Here is a 23,517-nt window from a genome sequence, read left to right on the forward strand (position 1 = left end):
TCCCAGGAAATCCTCCAAAATATTCTCATTTGTGTGTGCTTGTACCTCCAGTAGGCCTATTCACTGGAACGACAAACAAAGGAAGACTCTCTGAAGGGCATACAATTCTCTCATCTTATGTTCAGACTTTTGCATATGAGCCATTCTCACACAAAATAGAGACAGATACAATTATGAACCAGGGCTAGTCTCCTCTGGTCCATCAACGGAATGGATGGATAGCTCATAGTCGTAGCTGTACTGAAATTGCCTTCAAGTCGATGTTCTTGCAGCATTGGTGCTGTTTAGTTATTTACCTTTATTTAACCAGGCAAGTCAGTTAAGAACAAATTCTTATTTTCAATGACGGCCTAGGAACAGTGGGTTAACTGCCTGTTCAGGGGCAGAACGAGGAACAACTTAACAGAGGAACATTCTGTTCAGTGACTAAACAATGTGTCTGTTTAGAGTAATAAACTGTAGTACCTCACATTACTGCTGTCGCAGACATTTTCATCATCCCAGTGACAGTGTAGCTCTAATGGACTAACTGGTGCCATTTACCTTCAATGGATCGATCAGCAAGATAGACAGAGACTGAAATGTTAGCCTTGCCAACCCTGATAATACATTCATCTGTTTGTCCCATGTCCTGTCGGAGGAGATTGATATTTAGATGGTCATTAAAATTGCCTCTGTTCATTGTGTTAAGATGCATTTAATCAAAATAATTAGCTATTAGTTTGATTTCATAAAATACTTTTGGATGGATACATGTTGGATCGATGCGGTTGGAGGGAATTTATTTTCCTGTTAATACTGAATTTATTATTAATTATTAAACTTTACGTATTTCTTACTATATTTTTTTTCTTTTGAGTGGCAGCATACAGGTTTTGTGAACTTATAATGTGAAATGAAAATGTACCTGTAACATTATCAATTTTTCCCATTCTTATCTGCAGATCCTCTCAAGCTCTGTCAGGTTGGATGTTGAGCGTCACAGCACAGCTATTTTTAGGTCTCTCCAGAGATGTTTGATCGGCTTCAAGTCGGGGCTCTGGCTGGGCCAGTCAAGGACATTCAGAGACTTGTCCTGAAGCCACTCCTGCATTCTCTTGACTGTGTGTTTATGGTCGTTGTCCTGTTGGAAGGTGAACTTTCACCCCAGTCTGAGGTCCTGAGTGCTCTGGAGCAGGTTTTCATCAAAGCTCTCTCTGTACTTTGCACCGTTCATCTTTCCCTCAATCCTGACCAATTTCCCAGTCTCCGCCACTGAAAAACATCCCCACAGCATGATGCTACCACCACCATGCTTCACCGTAGGGATGGTGCCTGATTTTCTCCAGACATGACGCTTGGCATTCAGGTCAAAGAGTTCAATGTTGGTTTCATCAGACCAGAGAATCTTGTTTTTCATGGAGTCCTCTAGGTGCCTTTTTGGCAAACTACAAGTGCGCTGTCATTTGCCTTTTACTGAGGAGTGACTTCCGTTTGGCCACTCTAACATCAAGGCCTGATTTGGTGGAGTGCTGCAGAGATGGTTGTCCCTCTGGAAGGTTCTACCATCTCCACAGAGGAACTCTGGAGCTCTGTCAGAGTGACCATCAGGTTCTTGGTCACTTCCCTGACCAAGGCACTTCTCTCCCGATTGCTCAGTTTGGCCAGGCGGCCAGCTCTAGGAAGAGTCTTGGAAGTTCCAAGCTTCTTCCATTTAAGAATTATGGAGGGCACTGTGTTCTTGGGGACCTTTAATGCTGCAAAATTGTTTTTGATACCCTTACCCAGATCTGTGCCTCAACACAATCCTGTCTCTGAGCTCTACGGACAATTCCTTCAACCTCGGGGCTGGGCTTTTGCTCTGACTTGCACTCTCAACTGTCAGACCTTATATAGACAAGTGTGTGCCTTTCCAAATAATTTCCAATCAATTGAATATACTACAGGTGAATTATAATCAAGTTGTAGAAATATCTCAAGGATGATCAATGGAAACAGCATGCACCTGAGCTCAATTTCAAGTCACATAGCAAAGGGTATAATATTATGTAAATCAGTTATTTTGTTTTTTATTGTTAATACATTAGCAAACATTTCTAAAAACCTGTTTTCACTTTGTCATCATGGGGTATTGTGTGTAGATTGAGGTAAAAAAAAAAATGTAATCAATTTTAGAATAAGGCTGTAACGTAACAAAATGTCTAAAAAGGGAAGAGGTCTGAATACTTTCTGAATAAAGTGTACATATATTGTTATCTGCCATTCACCTCACATCAGTCTGTATACATCCAACGATGTATTGTGTTGCAGCTGTGGTAACGGTGTTGGTGCGAGCTGGTTTTGACGAGACCATGCAGGAGGCTCTCCCTGGTTTGCTGTTCAGTGCTGGATGACATGCTCTCCTGTGAGTTTGAATGTCCCCTCTCATTGCAGCTCGAAACTGCATTCAATAGACAGAGGCTGTATCTTATCCAACTGCTAATATTCATTTCTGAACCTGTGTTTTTTTTTTTTTTAGGTGTGCTGAATACTGGTGAAACAGCAGCTGAATGATGGTGAAGTGGAAAAGGCTGCTAATCAAACAGAATTATAAAACATACATAATAATCCATAATATTCACTCTTGTATGTATCTCTTTTTGTTGGAAAAGGGTACAGATGTTTGATGCTTCCTTGTGTGGTGTGTCTATCACCTGATGCACTGTGCTGTTTCTTCTCCCACTCTGTCTCATACACTCACCTACAGACTATGAAGAATATCACAGAATATGTTATCATTGACATCTCTCTTTAAAACAGCCATCTATATCATCTATCTCATCTGTGTTCTCCTCTACCTATATTCTACATAGTATCTGATACCATTGCCATGCAAAGAGAGTTGGGCTTTGCTAAAACCTGCATACTGTTGACCTCCTTGTTTCGTAATGTAAATGGTTGGTGCTCTGTTCTAAGGAAACATCTATATATACCTTAGTACATCTATAAATACATTACCATGTCTGGTTAATGTGAGCTGCTCTTCCAAATATGTATTTTGTCATGTAGTTGTTTGTGAGGTATTGGTGTGTATGTGTGTGACTGACCACATACATCTGAAGTGAATGATGATGTACCTGTGGGTGTGAGTTATGACATTAGGGTGTTTTTACAGGACATTGTGAAATTACAGTAGGGTATGTTAAAACTGGTCTATAGAAAAACAAGTGTGACCTTATAATAGAGAGTTGTGATGTGACTGTATCTGTGGTGTGATATAACATCTATCCCTTTCTCTTTCTCTGTCCTAGTTGGCAGTGATATTCAAGGTAGAGGAGCTGCTGTCTCAACTGCAGTAAGTACTGGAGACTCGTGAGGTTAACTGGAAGCATGTGCTCTCCTGTCTCCACCCTGCTCATGTACAATCCAAACACCCAGCCAAGCCTCAAAGGCACACACACACACACACACACACACACACACACACACACACACACACACACACACACACACACAGTTATTTCCAACAATGCTCCTATGGGCTCCCGAGTGGCGCAGCGTTCTAAGGCACTGCATCTCAGTGCTAGAGGCGTCACTACAGACACCCTGGTTAGAATCCAGGCTGTATCACAACCGGCCAAGATTGGGAGTCCCACAGGACGGCGCACAATTGGCCCAGCATCGTCCGGGTTTGGCCGGTGTAGGCCGTCATTGTAAATAAGAATTTGTTCTTAACTGACTTGCCTAGTTAAATAACTAGGTAAAATAAATCAATAAAAAATGACATTTCTCTCTTTGTACATCAGAGCCCCTGTCCAGGTTCCTAAGCTCAGCATTTGAGGGGTATTTTTTTATTGAACCTTTATTTAACTATGCAAGTCCGTTAAGAACAAATTATTTTTTACAATGAGGGCCTACCCCCGTTCAAACCTTCCCCTAACCTGGACGATTCTGGGCCAATTGTGCGCCGCCCCATGGGACTCCCTCTAGCACTGTGATGCAGTGTCTTAGACCGCTGCACCACTCGGGAGCACTTGACTTGGAGAACATGATCACTGCTTTCCTCCTGGCCTGTAAGGGTGCACTGGAAGGGCCTGGTATTTTCCCCTCGTACAGTGAATGGTTTAAGGCTAGTCCCCTCAGAGTTTAGTTAGTGGCTACTAGAATACCAATATGTTGGTCCCCTCTCTTCTTATATTTGGGCCTCTTAGACAAAGTTGACTTCTCTCCTGTCTTCCTGGATGTGTTTCGGCGGTGCCAGCAGTTACCATTGGAACAGTAAGAAGTCTGTGGTTTTCCTGCTGAAGTTCCTGTCGGACATAGTGTTCTTTGACCCCCGCAGTACCTGAAGGTCAGGTGACAGATACTCTGGCTCTGCTTTAACACTTTACTGCTGGACTGGGCCTTTAGTCTGACTGGTTCCCTTGCCAAGACCAGACTGGCTGACCTGAAGGTAGGGCCTAGAGAGTCACTGAACCAGTATGTGAGGCGTATATAGATCAGCTGAGACAACCCAGTTATTCTAATGTAACTAACTCTGACTGGTTGACTTACCATACCACAAACCCTCTCATTCAGCAGCTCATTCAACTCCTCTCCTCCAGCTGTATGAACAGGGTCCATCTCTCTCTCTGTCTGCAGGAGATTGGCCTTTATGAGGATGTCTCTAGGGCAGGAGCTCTTGTGCAGGTTTGAGCGCCCTCTGCTGGTTGTATCTCTTCAATTAATGTTTTTCATGTGTTAATTATGTGTGTATCAGTCTTGTGTGTTTGTGTGCAATCTTCCTTCTCAGCCCCAGTGTCAGGCAGGTCAGGATGTGGGCAAGGCAGTCTCTTTGTTTGAGAGCACAGGAAGGATATCTGCCACAGTCATCATGGAGGGCTGGTAGGTACCCTAAAAATATGGCATCAACATGCTGCATAACTCTCACAAATCACCTATTGAGATCAATGTACTGATGACTTATACATGTCGTATTGTGTTCTGCACTGTGTCTTTTTTGTTGTACATGATCCTCAGGAGCTTCTGCCAGAGACTTTTGGACGCCTCCGGAATAAGCCCACCAAATAATACAGAATTGTCACTACTTGATTTTCTTTCCAGTCCATCTGCACATAGTTGTGTATATTATGTTCTTCTTAGCCTCCACAAGTGTAACTGCAAGTCAGCTTAAAACTGCACTTCTCTCCTTTAAGCTTAATGTGCTCTGTGACCCAAGACCGAGCCCCTGGGTGTCCCAGTTTGTCAACATCCTGCTGGGACACAGACAGCTGCTCACTGCCCTCCTGCACCGCATGTGGGACCTGCTCCACAACTAGGTGTCCATATATATATATATATTGTTTTATCTGTCTCTCTCTCCATCTAATTTTCCCTCTCTCTCGCTCTCGCTCTCTCCATCTCACTTTCCCTCTCTCTCTCACTCTCTCCATCTCATTTTCCCGCTCTCTCCATCTCATTTCCCTCTCTCTCGCTCTCGCTCTCTCCATCTCATTTTCCCTCTCTCTCTCACTCTCTCCATCTCATTTCCCCTCTCTCTCTCTCTCGCTCTTTCTTACCCCCTCTGCTTTTTCTTATAGCCTCTCATAGTCTTCTTTCGTCCTTCCCTATAGGGGGGGGGATCATTGAATTGTGCACCTTCATGCCTCCCAGGCCCAGTGCCCCCTTGTGCAGCTGTGCCCACCCCTGCTGCCCGGCCCTGTGTCTGTTCCGGAGTCCCTGGCCACTGCCTTGCCCTGCCCAAAACCAACATGCTCTTTCTTCTGTGTTAGGTGGGTGAGACTGGAGAGGGACCCTCAGCATCTAGGATGACATGATACTAATCATACAGTATATTGTAAACCAAAAGGCACAGTTAACTTTAGCTCAATAGGACAGTGCTATCACAATAGTATGTATTTATGTGGACTGCTTTGTTTTTGTTGGCCAGATTCTGTGTGGCTGCAGGTTTACTATGGGCTCTGGAGGATTGAGTCACAGTTTGAACCGCAGCAGTAGAATCATCCCTGCAGCCTCCATAAAAAGGTACCGGTATGCACGTTATTTTCCCAGTGTCACTGAAATGATTCTTATCACCCAGCCACACTCTGAGATGCCCTTTATGCATGCTGCAGGGGGCTGCTGTTGTAGCGGAATGTCACATACGCCTACAGTTGTACCTCTCTGCTTGACTGCACAGAGACATGTCCTGCCTAGCCCTGAATTGGTGTGTGTGCAGGTGCGCGTGTGTATTTGCAGATGCTGTACCTCATTTCCAGACTAATGCCAGCTGCGAGGAGGTTGCCGATTGAAGCGAGTGGGGAATCTGAGCATGTGGAGGCAGACAGACAGGGTGAGCAGGAGAATCATGGGTTGTGGAAGAGTGTTACTGACACAAATACGACTGGGAGGAAATCTGACTTGGCGCTATGGAAACACGCCCCTCTTCCGTCTCCTAGTAAAACTCCCAGAATACCAGGTGAGGCAACAGATTAAAACCTGCACAGTCTTAAACCTTGTCCCTCTCCTGAGGACCAAGGGAGCTGTGCAGGAGACATGAGGACAGTCTGCTCACACATTCCTAACGGCATCATGGACCAGCAGACAGGGTCAGTATTGGACTGATCTGCAACCAATCCAATAGACATTGTTGAAGTCAGTTCAGTATCAGTACTGTTTTGAAATCAAAGTGAAGAGGACTCTGGACTGTGAGACCATCATGGAATATATCAACTAGTATCAGGTGTGCCCATATAGGGGTTAAGAGAGGGAGGGAAGCATGGACTATAACAGAGCAGGATGATTAAGTTGGCTACAGTCTGAATACATGTGTGAATCCATAGTTCACTTCTCATCTTGACCAAACCTGTTGAAATCAAGACCCTTATTTTTACAGAAATACTATGATGTGTTTCCCAGATTTGATTATTATTGTTATACTTCATCTCTTTGTGTATTAGAGGAAGGGCAATATCCAAGCTGGCCTGTTGCACTACCATCTCACAGCACACTTATTAACAGTAAATTGGTTCCATTCTTAGATTATTAGCTGTACTGCTATAGACATGGGTAGACACAACATATTGTGATATTTATCATAAGAAATTGGAATATCTTCCCTCTTTTTATTTTTCATAGACTGTGCTCATGGCAGGGGCTGTCCCCTAAGCTGTAACTGTCCATCAGGAGAAGTGAACATAACCAAATCCCCGATCAGTCTTCACTGCTCCTCGTCTCTGCTAGTGTACAGTACATTATACTACCAGGAACACTTCTGATTGTTAATCTGAGGTGAAGTACACCTTAATCTGAGAGTTTTAATATATGATGCTGACTGAGTGTAATTTGTGTGTGTGTTGGACAGCATTAGTGGGGCTGTCTCTCCCCTGTGTTGGTGTCTCTGGTGTCGCCTTACTGACGGACAGCCCCTGCCTCAGCAGCTGCAGGTCCTGGCTGACTGTCACTTGTGGGCCTACAGATAAAACAGGATCATGCATACATGCCTGTGTATATAGAACATTTACTGATAATACTCCTATACAAATACATGTTTACTTTTATTTCAATGTTATTTTTGAGAGTGATGATTGAGTTCATGTGCTAGTTCAAAGAAGGGGTGTCATGCCCCGTTCCCTCTGCCCCGCCTCTGCACCTGGAAGCCTGTCTGCACTGTGTATGGGAGGGCCAGGGGAGTGGCCAGGGCACTCTGGCAGAGCAGCACAGACAGGTGAGGACACTTCTTTTCCCTATCATAAAGTTTTTCAAACTCAACCTAGATGTTTGTTCAATAGATTCACTAGCCATGTTTGTAAGCTTTGACGGAGTGGACACATAACACAGCCAATTAAGAAACTCTATTTCACACCACCTAAAGGACAGAGGTCAACGTGCAAAGAAAACGAAACCCAGACATACGTAGGTTTCTTAATATATACAGTTGAGGCAAAATATATTGGCACGGTTGTACTTTGTTAAAATTATTCCTTATTTCTTCTAAAATAAGTTGAAATTTAAAAAAAATGTTGGTCTTCACACCTTATTGGATTTTCAACATTGCAATTGGCAACCCAGAGCTAGCACTTGGTTGCACAGCTTTTATCCAAGATAACGGCCAACAAATGTTTCTATTGGCCATCAATGAGCTTGCTGCACCTTTCTACTGGCACTTTGGCCCACTCACAGCAAACTGCTGAAGAGGGCTGGCCTCCACCAACTGCAGTTTTTCAGATTTTGCCATAGGTTATGGATGTGATTCAGATCTGGACTCTTCGCTCGCCACTCCAGATTAGACTCCTCCGAGGACCATTCCAGGGTGCGTTTTATGTATTTTTGGGGTAGTTGTCCTACTGGAAGACACACAACCTTGATCAGAGACGTTTTTTGAACACTGGGTTGAACATTGCACTCCAAAGCACCTTCATAATCTGCTGATTTGTATTTGTATTTATAATGGATCCCCATTAGCTGCTGCCAACTCTTCCTGGGGTCCGGCAAAATTAAGGCAGTTATACAATTATTATTTTTATTATTTTTAAATAAATAAAAAACATCAGGCCCATACTCCACTACCACATATCTACAATGCAAAATCCATGTGTGTATAGTGCATATGTTATCATGTGTTTGTATGCATGCTGTTCAATAAGGTGAATTTTCACCTGCTTTTTAAATCTGATTCTACTGCTTGCATCAGTTACCTGATGTGGAACAGAGTTCCATGTAGTCATGGCTCTATGTAGTACTGTGCGCTTCCCATAGTCTGTTCTGGACTTGGAGAATGGATGGACTCTGTCATTCCTGTATTGTATCTTCTGTTTCAAGGAGGTGTCAAAGTTAATCTATAAAAGTGACTCCAGCAGAGATAATATTTTCAAGACGTCTTGCACACTTTCAAGGCCCCCAGTTCCAGAGGCAGCAAAGAAACCCCACAGCATTATCGAACCTCCTCCATCATTGATTGTAGGGAGGGTGTTCTTTTCCTTGAATGCTTCATTTTTTAAATGTCAACTTATTTTAAAGAAATTGGGAGTTATTTAAGAAAAGTGAAAAGGTGTCCTTATATTTGGCTGCAACTGTAGGATTCTTGGAATATTACTGGAATATTTTGGTAATTGTGACATATAGTTAAACACTGACTCTCACATGCTCAGCACTAACCTTTGGCTTCACACAAACAGTTTCTGATTCATCATTCAGGAGCAGAGACACTCAAATGATAAGGGAAACGACTCTGCAGTTTTCTATTAGAGACGTGATCATTGTCACGAGACTCCCTTTTAAGTAATTAATTGTGGAAACTGGCATGTAGGCTCACGTCTCCTTCTGCTGCCATTTCTCCCCAGCTGCTGGTGTTTCTGCTGTTCCTCTGTGTGATCGACCTCCTCACAATTTTTCTCACACCCTAGGTACTTTTACACATTTTTGGCATATAGCAGATGCTCTTATCCAGAGCAATGTGTCAGTGCATTCATCTTAAGATAACTAGATGGGACACTCAAATATCACAGTTATAGTAAGTACATTTTCCTCAAAGTCAGTGCTAGTAGTGTGGGTGGGAAAGGTGGGGGCGCTGTGGGATTTAGTCAATGCCAGGATATTTTCCTGGTTAGGTTACGTGGTCAGGGAACTCCTAGCCCTACATACTAAACAATGTAATAGTAATATATTCAACAGACTAAAACACCTTTTACACTAACAAAACACCACATAACTGTAATGTTTATAAAACATTTTGTGTCTCTGATGCTATATTGGGTATTTATATATAATTTAAAAAAAATCAAGAACAAGGCCCATACCAGCCTGTAGCCATGGTAACATTAGAGGAATACACAAGACTGATGCCTCTATCATTTTACAGATATATTTACTTGGTCAAACTGTCAGTGTTGTCCTCAGTGTTATACATTTTCTTGTTCATATGCGAGTTCTGTATGTGTATTGTGTTCTGTTTCCCTTCCAGCCTGGTCCCCCATCTTAACTCTGAGATGTTGGAGAGTACATTGAAGGCCCAGGGTTCCTGTGCTCTGCTACTCATCCTTTATCAAGCTCTTTATGGATGGCCAGACTTCTTTCCCTGTGACCGAGCACCCAACTGATGAGGTGAGCTTACTTTGATTCACAAAAAAGGCACAGATAATAATGTTTAATAATCATACATCTACACTATGGTTGACTGGTATGGGGTCAACAAACTACTGACAGTAGCATTTTTCTGAATCTGTGTTTTGGTCTCGCAGATGGACCCCTCCCAGATTCTGACCCGGACCCAGTAGGTACTTCTGAAGACGCTCTGACATCCCCAACCTCACTGTCTCAACATCAGCTGAACCAGGTAACACATTTGTGCACTGACCACCCAGAGCAAGGCTGATCTCAGTCTGTAGCCCAGAGAGTAGGACTGGGTTGAAATCAGCTGGATATGACATAATGATACATTTATTAGGATTTCACAAACATCAAACATTACACAAATACAGCCTATGATAACTTTCTGGGCTTTACCTCATGTCAGACTGCTTTTTACCAATGGCTCTCAAAACACGGCAGATTGATATACCATTGTACTTTCTTTGACCCACACAATACCCTATTGAGTGACCCTCTCTCTCTCCCCCCTGTTCCTTAGCTGGAGGTCTTATGTGTTGACCTGGAAGCAGCTCTGATCTTTCAACTCAGCCCTTCCAGCCTCAGCCAAGAGTTGGACTTCCTCTGCGTTAGGAAAGTATTCAGACACCTTGACTTTTTTCATATTTTGTTACGTTAGCCTTATTCTAAAATGGATTAAATAGTTTCCCCCCTTCAATCTACACACAATACCCCACAATGACAAAGCAAAAAATATGTATCACGTTTACATAAGTATTCAGACCCTTTACTCAGTATGTTGTTGAAGCACCTTTGGCAGCATTTACAGCCTTGAGTCTTCTTGGGTATGACGCAACAAGCTTGGCACACCTGTATTTGGGGAGTTTCTCCCATTCTTCTCTGCAGATCCTTTCAAGCTCTGTCGGGTTGGATGGGGACTGCACATCTAGTTTCAGGTCTCTACAGAGATGTTCGATCAGGTTCAAGTCCGGTCCTGGCTGTGTGCGTAGGGTCGTTGTCCAGTTGAAAGGTGAACCTTCATCCCAGTCTGAGGTCCTGAGCGCTCTGGAGCAGGTTTTCATCAACGATCTCTGTACTTTCCTCCGTTCATCTTTCCCTCGATCCTGACTAGTCTCCCAGTTCAGCTGCTAAAAAACATGCCCACCGCATGAATCTGCCACCACCATGCTTCACCGTAGGGATGGTGCCAGGTTTCCTCCAGACTTGACATTCAGGTCAAAGAGTTCAATCTTGGTTTCATCAGACCAGAAAATGTTGTTTCTCATGGTCTGAGAGTCTTTAGGTGCCTTTTGGCAAACTACAAGCAGGCTCTCATGTGCCTTTTACTGAGGAGTGGCTTCCATCTGGCCACTCTACCATAAAGGCCTAATTTGTGGAGTTCTGCAGAGATGGTTTTCCTTCTGGAAGCTTCTCCAATCTACACAGAGGAACTCCGGAGCTCTGTCAGAGTGACCAGCAGGTTCTTGGTCACCTCACTGACCAAGGCCCTTCTCCCCGAATTGCTCAGTTTGGCTGGGCGGCCAGCTCAAGGAAGCGTTTTGGTGGTTCCAAACTTCTTCCATTTAAGAATGACTGAGGCCACTGTGTTCTTGGGGACCATCAATGCTGCAGAAATGTTTTGGTACCATTCCCCAGATCCGTCTCTCAACAAAATCCTGTCTCAGAGCTCTACAGACAATTCCTTCAACCTAGTTGTAGAAATATCTCAAGGATGATCAATGGAAACAAGATGCACCCGAGCTCAATTTCGAGTCTCATAGCAAAGGGCCTGAATACTTATGTATATATAACAAACATTTTAAAAACCTTTTTTCGCTTTGTCATTATGGGGTATTGTGTGTAGATTGAGGATTTGTATTTATTTAATACATTTTAGAATAAGGCTGTAAAGTAACAAAATGTGGAGAAGGGGTCTGAATACTTTCAGAATGGACTGTGTGTGTGTGAGAGAAATATATGGGGCTACAGGCACACCCGTGGCTTCCTTGAATCATGACAACTTGCCTTCCTTCATGAACAATGTATGTATGGGGGAGTTTGAAAACTTGATCTTTGTTCTCCCATGAAGAATATACTTGGCTAGCTACATGATAATGTTGCCTTAAGGATATAATTATAGAGCAGTACAACACTAAAATAAGTATCACACAGCTTACCTGGCTTTGAAAGAGGATCCGCTAGCTGTGCTCATTTTAGACGTACTGTCATCTATACATAGTGCATGTATAACTTATTAACCTTATTCTCTACCTCAAGTTAATTAGTCACATTAGCCATGACCATTTTACACCAGACTCCTTATAGACCAGGGGTCAGCAACAGGCGGCTGGCAGGCCTAAACATCCCGCAAGTGATTTTTTTGCCTTAGTTGTGGTCCATTTGCAGTTGTACAAAGTTATAATTATGTACTGGCTCTCTGACAGAAATCGTCCCGCAGCTGAATCTAGTTCCCTAGCCCTGTTAGACTTTCTGGTTGTTATATCTCCTTGAGGGTCACAGGCCTAATCAGGTCGGTCAACTGCTGTAAGGGTTCAGTGCCCCAGTCTCTGTGATGGTCTCTATGTTGGTGATAGCAGGGTTGGAGGGGCTGTCGATGTTTCCTCCAGCAGCTGCTAGTGTGAGGGGATGCACCATGGACATGTGGACGTTGAGGTTGTGGGCCTTCTCAAAGCGCTTTCCACACAGTTTGCATGCAAATTCCAGATCAGCTTCTGCCTTGTGTTTAGTCATGTGGTACTTTAGCGATGCTCTCTGGCGGCACTGGAAACCACACACTTCGCACCTGAAAGTGAAGATAAAAAGGTTTAGTGAGGCCATAACCAAACAAGAAAATGCTCATCCAGAAGCCACGCACCTAGTGGTCGGGGACTTTAATGCAGGAAAACTTAAATCTGTTTCACCTAATTTCTATCAGCATGTCACATGTGCAACCAGAGGAAATAAACTCTAGGCCACCTTTACTCCACACGCATACAAAGCTCTTCCTCGCCCTCCATTTGGCAAATCTGACCATAATTCTATCCTCCTGATTACAAGCAAAAACCAAAGCAGGAAGTATGTGACGCGCATAATACAGAAGTGTTAAGATGACGCAAATGCTAAGTTACAGGACTGTTTTGCTAGCACAGACTGGAATATGTTCCAGGATTCAACCAATGGCATTGAGGAGTATACCACATCAGTCACCAGCTTCATCAATAAGTGCAATGATGACGTCGTCCCCACAGAAATTGTACGCACGTATCCCAACCAGAAGCCATGGATTACAGGCAACATCCTCACTGAGATAAAGGCTTGGGCTGCCGCTTTCAAGGAGTGGGACACTAATCCGGAAACCTTTTAAGAAATCCCGCTATGTCCTCCGATGAACCATCAAACAGGCAAAGTGTTAATACAGGACTAAAATTGAATCCTACTACACCGGCTCTGATACTCATCGGATGTGGCAGGGCTTGCAAACTATTACGGATTACAAATAGGTGTCCAAACTTTTGACTGGTACTATATATGATGTGGATATAGCACATGTGGATAATATGTTGGATTATGAATAAGGTGACTGACTGATTTTCATGCAGTGGACCATAAGTTAAAAAAATTGTGTAGATGAGCTAATTGACTTCTATGCGCGCTGACTGTGTGATCACGCTCTCCGTAGCCAATTTGAGCAAGACCTTTAAACAGGTGAACATTGTGGAATCATGTAGTACCCAAAAAAGTGTTAGACAATTCAAAATATATTTTATATTCTTCAAAGTAGCCACCCTATGCCTTGCAGACAGCTTTGCACACACTTGGCATTCTCTAAACCAGTTTCATGAGGTAGTCACCTAGAATGCTTGAAGGAGTATCCCACATACAGTATGCTGAGCACTTGTTGGCTGCTTTTCCTTCACTCTGCAGTCCAACTCATCCCATTTGGGTAGAGGTCAGTTAATTGTGGAGGCCAGGTCATCTGATGCAGCACTCCATCAGTTTCCTTGGTCAAATAGCTCTTACTCAGCCTGGAGGTGTGTTCATTATCAGGTTGAAAAACAAAAGATTCGTTGGCGCTTAGTCCCCCTGATGTGATATCACTGCAGAATGCTGTGGTAGCCATGCTGGTTAAGTGGGCCTTGAATTCTAAATAAATCACAGACTGTGTCATCAGCAAAGCACCCCCCACACCACCTCCTCCATGCTTCACGTTGGGAACCACACATGCGGAGATCATCCGTTCACCAAGAATCTCAAATTTGGACTCATCAGACCAAAAGCACAGATTTGCACTGGTCTAATGTCCATTGTTTGTGTTTCTTGGTTCTGATTGGTGTCCTTTAAGTGGTTTCTTTGCAGCAATTCGACCATGAAGGCCTGATTCACTCAGTCTCTGAACAGTTGATGTGTCTGTTACTTTTATTTGGGCTGCAATCTGAGGTGCATTTAACTCTAATGAACTTATCCTCTGCAGCAGAGGTAACTCTGGGTCTTCCTTTGGTGTGAGAGCCAGTTTCATCATAGCGCTTGATGGTTTTTGCAACTGCACTTGAAGAAACTGTCAAAGTTCTTGAAATGTTCCGTATTGACTGACCTTCATGTCTTAAAGTAATGATGGACTGTAGTTTCTCGTTGCTTATTTGAGCTGTTCTTACAATAATATGGACTTGGTCTTACCAAATAGGGCTATCTTCTGTATACCACCCCTACCTTGTCACAACACAATTGATCGGCTCAAACTCGTTAAAAAGGAAAGAAATTCCACAAATTAACTTTAACAAGGCACACCTGTTAATTGAAATGCATTCCAGGTGACTACCCCATGAAGCTGGGTGAGAGAATGCAAAGCTGCCAAGGCAAAGGGCGACTACTTCGAAGAATATTAAATATATTTTGATTTGATTAACACTTTTTGGTTACTACATTATTTTATGTGTTATTTCATAGTTTTGATGTCTTCTATTATTCTACAATGTAGAAAATAGTAAAAACATAAAATCCTGGAATGAGTAGGTGTGTTCAAACATTTGACTGGTACTGTACGTGAGAATGCTGTTCATTGACTACAGCTCAGCATTCAACACCATAGTGTCCTCAAAGCTCATCACTCAGCTAAGGACCCGGGGACTAAACACCTCCCTCTGCAACTGGATCCTAGACTTCCTGACGGGCCTCCCCCAGGTGGTAAGGGCAGGCAACACCACATCTGCCATACTGATCGTCAACACGGGGGCCCCTCAGGGCTGCGTGCTCAGTCCCCTCCTGTACACTATGTTCACCCACGACTGCATGGCCAAGCACGACTCCAACACCATCATTAAGTTTCCTGACGACACAATGGTGGCAGGCCTGATCATTGACAACGTTGCGACAGCCTATTGGGAAGTTAGAGACCTGGCAGTGTGGTGCCAGGACAACAACTTCTCCCTCAACGTGAGCAAGACAAAGGAGCTGTTCGTGGACTACAGGAAGAGGAGGGCCGAGCATGCCCCCATTCACATCATCAACAGGGCTGTAGTGGAGCAGGGCGATAGCTTCAAGTTCCTTGGTGTACACATCACCAACAAATCATCATGGTCCAAACACACCAAGAGAGTAGTGAAGAGGGCACGACAAAAACTATTCCCCCTCAGGAGACTGAAAAGATTTTGCATGGGTCCTCAGATCCTAAAAAAGTTATACAGCTGCACCATCGAGATCATCCTGACTGGTATGGCAACTGCCCGACCGCAAGGCGCTAGAGGGTAGTGCGTACGGCCCAATACATCACTGGGGCCAAGCTTCGTGCCATCCAGGACCTCTATACCAGGCGGTGTCAGAGGAAGGCCCTAAAAATGGTCAGACTCTAGCCACCCAAGTTCTAGACTGTTTTCTCTGCTACCGCATAGCAAGTGGTACCCGGAGAGCCAAGTCTAAGTCCAAAAGGCTCCTTAACAGCGTCTAGCACCAAGCCATATAAATGCTGAACAGTTAATCAAATGGCTACCCGTACTATTTACATTGACCTTTTTACACTGCTGCTACTCGCGGTTTATTATCTGTGCAGTCACTTTACCCCTACCTACATGTACATATGACGTCAATTACCCCAAATAATCCGTACCCCTGCACATTAACTTGGTACCGATACCTCCTGTATATAGCCTCGTAATTGTTATGGTGGGCCAATTTTTATTTATTTATACATTTGTAATAATGACAATTACAACAATACTGAAAACGTTTATTTGAACTTAATATAATACATCAATAAAATCTATTTAGTCTCAAATAAAGGAAACATGCTCAATTTGGTTTAAATAATGCAAAAACAGTGTTGGAGAAGTAAGTAAAAGTGCAATATGTGCCATGTAACAAAAAGCTGACGTTTAAGTTCCTTGCTCAGAACATATGCAAGCTGGTGGTTCAATATTCCCAGTTCTTTAATATTCCCAGTTACGAAGTTTTAGGTTGTAGCTATTATAGGAATTATGACGCATCAACTATTTCTCTTATACCATTTGTATTTCATATACCTTTGACTATTGGATGTTCTAATAGGCTAGGCACTTTAGTATTGCCAGCCTAATCTCAGGAGTTGATAGGCTTGAAGTCAGAAACAGCGCTGTGCTTCAAGCATTGCTACGAGCTGCTGGCAAACTCAGTAAAGTTTGAATTAATGCTTACAAGCCTGCTGCTGCCTACCGCCGCTCAGTCAGACTGCTCTATCAAATATGAGCCTTGGGTCATTAATATGGTCAAATCCGGAAACTATAATTTCGAAAACAAAATGTTTTATTTCAGTGAAATACCCTAAGTCTAAATATTGCTGTTACATTGCACAACCTTCAATGTAATGTAAATTAGTTCGCAAAGAGCCAGGCGGCAAAAACTATTGCATATACCGTGACTCTGCTTGCACTTGACACAATTTCCCTAGTTAATAATGCCTGCTAACATTAATTTATTTTAACTAAATATGCAGGTTTAAAAATATATACAGTTGAAGTCGGAAGTTTACCTTAGCCAAATACATTTAAAAACTCAGTTTATTCACAATTCCTGACATTTAATCATAGTAAATATTCCCTGTCTTAGGTCAGTTAGGATCACCACTTTATTTTAAGAATGTGAAATGTCAGAATAATAGAGAGAACGATTTCTTTCATCACATTCCCAGTGGGTCAGAAGTTGACATACACTCAATTAGTATTTGGTAGCATTGCCTTTAAATTGTTTAACTTGGGTCAAACGTTTCTGGTAGCCTTCCACAAGCTTCCCACAATTAGTTGGGTGAATTTTGGCCCATTTCTCCTGACAGAGCTGGTGTAACGGAGTCAGGTTTGTCGGCCTCCTTGCTCGCACACGCTTTTTTAGTTCTGCCCACAAATTCTCTATGGGATTGAGGTCGGGGCTTTGTGATGGCCACTCCAATTCCTTGACTTTGTTGTCCTTAAGCCATTTTTCCACAACTTTGGAAGTATGCTTGGGGTCATTGTCCATTTGGAAGACCCATTTGCGACCAAGCTTTAACTTCCTGACTGATGTCTTGAAATATTGCTTCAATATATCCACATAATTTTCCATCCTCATGATGCCATCTGAAGGTGAAGTGCACCAGTCCCTCATGCAGCAAAGCACCCCCACAACATGATGCTGCCACCCCCGTGCTACACAGTTGGGTGGTATTCTTCGCTCTTGCAAGCCTCCCCCTTTTTCCTCCAAACATAACGATGGTCATTATGGCCACACAGTTCTATTTTTCTTTCAACAGACCAGAGGACATTTCTCCCAAATGTATGCTCTTTGTCCCCATGTGCAGTTGCAAACCGTAGTCTGGCTTTTTTATGGAGGTTTTGGAGCAGTGGCTTCTTCCTTGCTGAGTGGCCTTTCAGGTTATGATGATATAGAGGACTCATTTTACTGTGGATACAGATACTTTTGTACCGGTTTCCTCCAGCATCTTCACAAGGTCCTTTGCTGTTATTCTGGGATTGATTTGCACTTTTTGTACCAAAGTACGTTCATCTCTAGGAGACAGAACGCGTCTCCTTCCTGAGCGGTATGACGGCTGCGTGGTCCCATGGTGTTTATACTTGCGTACTATTGTTAGTACAGATGAACATGGTACCTTCAGGCATTTGGAAATAGCTCCCAAGGATGAACCAGACTTGTGGAGGTCTACAATTTGTTTTCTGAGGTCTTGGCTGATTTCTTTTGATTTTCCCATGTCAAGCAGAAGCACCGAGTTTGAAGGTAGGCCTTGAAATACATCCACAGGTAAACCTCCAATTGACTCAAATTATGTCAATTAGCCTATCAGAATCTTCTAAAGCCATGACATAATTTTCTGGAATTTTCCAAGCTGTTTAAAAGCAGTCAACTTTGTATGTAAACTTCTGACGCACTGGAATTGTGATACAGTGAATTAATCTGTCCGTAAACAATTGTTATGGTTAGGTACATTTGTGCAAAGATTGTGCTTTTTTTCAGCAATGCGCTTTTGTTAAATCACCCGTTTGGCTTAGTTGAAGTAGGCTGTAATTCGATAAATTATGGTTGATTAACATTGATTATATGCAACGCAAGACAACCTAGTTAACCTAGTAATATCATCAACCATGTGTAGTTAACTAGTGAATGTGAAGATTGATTGTTTTTTAAAAGACAAGTTTAATGCTAGCTATCAACTTACCTTGGCTCCTTGCTGCACTCGTGTAACAGGTGGTCAGCCTGCCACGCAATTTCCTCGTGGATTGCAATGTAATCGGCCATAATCGGCGTCCAAAAATGCTGATTACCGATTTATGAAAACTTGGAATCGGCCCTAATTAAAATCAGCCATGCCGATTAATCGGTCGACCTCGACTGCCTACACCTGCAGTATTTGGCGCGTGTGACAAATAACATTTAATTTGAGGGTGTCACAAATCAAGAGTACCACGCGCTCTCCCAAAAGCTTGGATGGAGAGTAAAACCCAGAAATTCAGACAAACAGAGGTAATGGATTGCATTCAAATATGTCAAAGCTTACTTCATATTCAATGTTTTAAATGTTTTACTGCATCAGGGATTTTGGCACAGAGGTATATATGTCCTTATTAAGTCCCAATTCCTCCTTTCATTAATTCTTATTAACCCAAATCATACCACATTCAGTGCATTCGTAAAGAATTCTGACCCCTTGACTTTTTCCACATTCTGTTACGCTAGCCTTATTCTAAAATGTATTAAATTGTTTTTTTCTTTCATCAATCTACACACAATACCCCATAATGACAAAGCAAAAACAGTTTTTTGTGGTACCCTTCCCCATATTTGTGCCTCGACACAATCCTGTCTCGAGCTCTACGGATAATTCCTTAGACCTCATTCCTTGATTTTTGCTTTGACATGCACTGTGCGACCTTATATAGACAGGTGTGTGCCTTTCCAAATCATGTCCAATCAATTGAATTTACCACAGGTGGACTCCAATCAAGTTGGAGAAACATTTCAAGGATGATCAAAGGAAACAGGATGCACTGAGCTCAATTTCGAGTCTCATAGCAAAGGGTCTGAGGCTGTAACAAAATGTGGAAAAAGGAAGGGGTCTAAAGACTTTCCGAATGCACTGTAATCAAAGTCTTGGCTACAGTCTGACAGACTCATCAGTGCTTGAACCCCTCGCAACACATAAACCAGCAGAACCTTGCCTCCTGATATGAGCTTTATGTCCCTCTGTACTTACTGTAGTGGCTTGACCCCTGAGTGGCGCATCTGGTGCACAGACAGGTGCTTCCTCTGCTTGAAGGTCTGACCACACTGGTCACAGATGTAGTTCCTCACCTCTGGAAAAGGGTCAAACTTAAAGGTCCAATGCAGCCATTTTTATCTCAATATCAAATCATTTCTGGGTAGCAATTAAGTACCTTACTGTGATTGTTTCAACTAACATTGTCGCAAAGACCAATTTCTCAAGCAATAATTTTGCTTGGACTGTTTGGGAGTGATCTGAGTGGGGAGGGGAAAACTGAAAACTGTCAGAGGTTTGAAACTCTTAAATAATTCACTGGCTTGTGATGTCACTAGGCAGGCCAAAACTCCACCCCACCAAAACAGGCGGTCTTTTCAAACAGCTCTTACACTAAAAGGGCATCATAATTTTCACAATTTCACAGTATTATTATACAAATATAAAACAGGAAAATCACATTTGACTGCACTGGGCCTTTAATACAAGCACACAAACATCTCTCATGTTGCGCCCAAACGGCACCCTAATCCCTATATTGTACTATATGTTTGACCATGGCACAAAGAAATTAGCCTTAGTCCTCAGTATTAGCCAGTCCAAACCTACCTGTGTGGATTAGTTTCACGTGTCGCTGCAGGTAGCGGTCAATCATGAAGACCTTGTTGCAGCCAGGGTGAGGGCAGGGTCGCTCACGGATCTCTTCATGGTGTTCCTTAATGTGTTTCTGTACCCCACAGATAAAAACAGCCATCAGAAAACACTTATGTATTAATAGAAATGTTCATAAGAAGCAGTGCCGTAAGGATGACTTGTATCTGACCTTCATGCCGTCTGCTCCTCGGTACACAGCTGAGCAGCCTTGGTATGGACATTTGTAGATATTGGGCAGCTCCTCTCTGAAAACAAAAAACAAACATGGATATTTCACATGTATTACTCTCCACTACCAGCTACACTCCAATTCAAGATTTTAACATCTGTTCTACTACAAAGATCTGGTGCTTTGGCCCTCGGACAGCTTCTACCGTACCTTTCTGACTTGATTGGCTTCTTCCAGCCAGGCTTGGGTCCTGGCTTCTTTCTGACTTTAGGCTCCTTGGGAGTTTTTGCTTCTTTTCTTCTGGTTCTCTTCTTCGGGGAGGCAACTCTGCAAGCCATGGGAAAGGGGAGAAAACACTCATGCATTTGCTGCCCTTTTTTCCGCTACCAATTTTTCTCTGATAAGTGCTCTTACTGTCCACTTATGTGTTACTATGTTATTACTGTGTGTATCAATAAGAATTGTTCCATTTACATTATTTTGCTTTGCTATGTAAAATAGCTAGAACCCACATCAATCCACTCACTTCTTTTCTGGGTATGGTTCAAATAATTCATCAGAGGATCCACTTTTCCTTTTATCTTCCAACTCATCCTCACTGGACATGTTCCTAAGGTTTCACATGAACACACACAGCCTATAGTTTAACAAATCTGAACTTCCCAGAACTGTAAAACTTGAACCATGTGTGTCATTGTTGACTCACCGGTCATATAGGTCAATATCACCTGTCCTGTCCACGAGTGGGGCAGGTGCAGGGCAGGGTGTCGCCTTAGCAAAGAGAAATTCTAGGAACAAGAGGGTCAAACAAATGAATTTGGACTGGCACCAGACCTTAAGATGGTAACCACCTACAAAGAGTCACATTTCAATGCAGTCAAGACTATATTTAATTGAATACTGAAATTAAATACGGTGTGTTCCTGTTTCTCAGCGTAACTTTGAGGCACCAAAAGCTGTCTCACCATCTACACTAGTGGTAGTAGCATCAGTGTTGATGGAACTCGGAGTCTGTGGGGTAGCACCTGGACTGGCCAGGGGCATGGTGGTGTTGACAGGGTTTCGGTTCCCTCTGGGCTGCTCCTCAGCTTCCAGTAGGGGATCACACCCAGTGTGTCCAGGATTTGCTCTGGTCTGTGTGTCCATCATGTAACTATGTCCAGCCACACACTCCCAGACAGCCCTTACTGAGCCCCAGCACTGCCCCTCCAGCACTTCTTTCAGGTCAGGGCAGGAGCGGCAGTCTCCTGCATGGTGGTGGGCCCAGGACACCAGGCTGTGGAGACACTTGGGATCGGAGGGGATGGTTGGGATGGCTGGTTGTCAGGTTGGAGGAAAGAGAAATGGGACATTTAGTAAGGGGTTATCTCTGCGTATCAAAATCTGGTAATCATCTTGTCCTGATGGAATGTATCTACTTACACAACAAGCTGGGACGCACTGTTGATTGAGAGCACTCTGAACTTTTCCTGAAACCAAAATCAACATCATGTTTTGGTTTCACTGCTCATTACTGACCCTCCTATAGGTTTACAATTGCCACTCTCTACCCTGTGACATTACAGTTGCTCACATTTGTCCTCACCTGTCTCTGGTGGGCACATTCACAGATGGCAAGAGGTTTACCCTCTGCAGAAATGTGAGCAGGATAGTGTGGCACTTGTAGAATTTTGTGTGGCAGTTCTTGCAGACAAATTGTGAGAGACGTGGGTCACGGTTCAGTGGCACTCCCACTAGGCGCTGAAAGTCTGTGTAGAAAAGCAGGGGCGACTGGGCTGGCTCTGTCTGGTCAGGGACCCCCGCCAGCTCTCCTGGCCACTTGTCAAAGGCATGCCGCAGCCTCCGAGGTGAGAACTTTCCATGACAGAGTCGACAGAATGCAGTGCTGAGTCTGGCCATACCTGTAGGAAGAGTCAGAGGTTGCATTTGAGAAAGTGTAAGAGCTGATCCTTTACCTTGTGGAAATAAAAACACATGACAACCGTCATTAACCTCAATCTAGACTGATCTATCAAGAATTTTGCAGGGGACTCACCTGATTTCTTTGATCTATTCTCTGGATGCTCCTCCCCTTCTATCTCCACAACTGACACGGTTGTGCTCAATTGTAATCTTGCAGATCTGTCACTTGGACCAACATCCTCGAAACCTCCATCACATGCAACTGATGGTGGAGTTGTTTTCACAGCATTCTTTGGTCTTTCTCGTCGCCCAGCAGGTTTCTTGACCCCAGCCACTGACTGGGTCTGGCTTCTCTGTCCTGCTGCCACATCGGTTAGCCGCGCTCGTCTCCCTCGCTTCTTCATTACACAGAGTCCTTAAGACAAGTCCTGTCAATATAATGTGGCAGTAGCTTTCAAAGTAACTTGAGTCTTACATGGGGAGCGCTGTTATCAGTATAGCTGTTTAAAACCCAAAGTTGATTTGAAACCTGCAGCTGCGACTTCCAATGAGGAGAACACAATTCGCCTCAAATTCTAGCAGTCATTTGTAGTTTTAACATTTAGTTGGTTGGTGGTTTAGTAAAATATACATATTGTGTTACTGTTAAATCGACTATCGTAAAGCACGAACAGGAAGCGGTTTCTATTGAAACCCGGAAGTAGTCAAAAATAATAATAATAACGCAGATAGAACAATAAGACAGATATTTCACCAGATTTATAAATGTGAAGCATCCGGTTGGCGTTTCCACTCACTACCAAATATGGTAACTGGCCGGCAGTGGGAGAATATGAACGAGATGGATTTTGACCGACATTCTGCAAATGTTCTCATCAATGAAACATTTGATCTCACTACAGTTTTATATTACCAACACTAAAATTGGTTACGAACAGAGTGGACGATTCTTTGTAGACTTTACCCCTTTTAATAAAAAAATCGCTATGTTTAGGAGTGCAAAGGCCAAGTTGAGTTCTTGCACACGCGCACTTCACAGAGTAGGCGTTCCCTATCAATA

The 23,517-nt window shown here is 43.2% G+C and overlaps 1 protein-coding gene and 1 long non-coding RNA gene across 2 annotated transcripts; one reads left to right on the plus strand and one right to left on the minus strand.

Annotated features, from left to right (window-relative positions):
• Positions 1 to 9,275: 9,275 nt before the first annotated feature.
• LOC110520003 lies at positions 9,276 to 10,271 on the plus strand. Its single transcript, XR_002472929.2, has 3 exons — positions 9,276 to 9,341; positions 9,899 to 10,038; positions 10,176 to 10,271. It is a non-coding gene; the product is annotated as an uncharacterized LOC110520003 (long non-coding RNA).
• A 1,605-nt stretch (positions 10,272 to 11,876) lies between these two features.
• znf276 (zinc finger protein 276) lies at positions 11,877 to 23,211 on the minus strand. Its single transcript, XM_021595392.2, has 11 exons — positions 22,591 to 23,211; positions 22,141 to 22,456; positions 21,978 to 22,024; positions 21,521 to 21,871; positions 21,262 to 21,343; positions 21,082 to 21,165; positions 20,766 to 20,882; positions 20,556 to 20,631; positions 20,342 to 20,459; positions 19,730 to 19,829; positions 11,877 to 12,826 (listed from the first exon to the last, which is right to left on the minus strand). Exons 1-11 carry the CDS (start codon positions 22,859 to 22,861, stop codon positions 12,559 to 12,561), a joined length of 1,830 nt encoding a protein of 609 aa, XP_021451067.1. The 5' UTR covers positions 22,862 to 23,211; the 3' UTR covers positions 11,877 to 12,558.
• Positions 23,212 to 23,517: the final 306 nt, after the last annotated feature.

The sequence above is a fragment of the Oncorhynchus mykiss genome, chromosome 1 (assembly GCF_013265735.2).
Source record: "Oncorhynchus mykiss isolate Arlee chromosome 1, USDA_OmykA_1.1, whole genome shotgun sequence".
NCBI lineage: Eukaryota > Metazoa > Chordata > Actinopteri > Salmoniformes > Salmonidae > Oncorhynchus > Oncorhynchus mykiss.

Excerpts from the sequence above, each read along its gene's own strand:
- znf276 (XM_021595392.2), bottom strand. The coding sequence starts at position 22,861 with ATGAAGAAGCGAGGGAGACGAGCGCGGCTAACCGATGTGGCAGCAGGA. Across the intron at positions 20,460-20,555 it reads GAGGAGCAGACGGCATGAAG|AAACACATTAAGGAACACCA; the intron begins GTCAGATACAAG and ends TGTGGGGTACAG. Across the intron at positions 19,830-20,341 it reads CGTGAAACTAATCCACACAG|AGGTGAGGAACTACATCTGT; the intron begins GTAGGTTTGGAC and ends ACCCTTTTCCAG.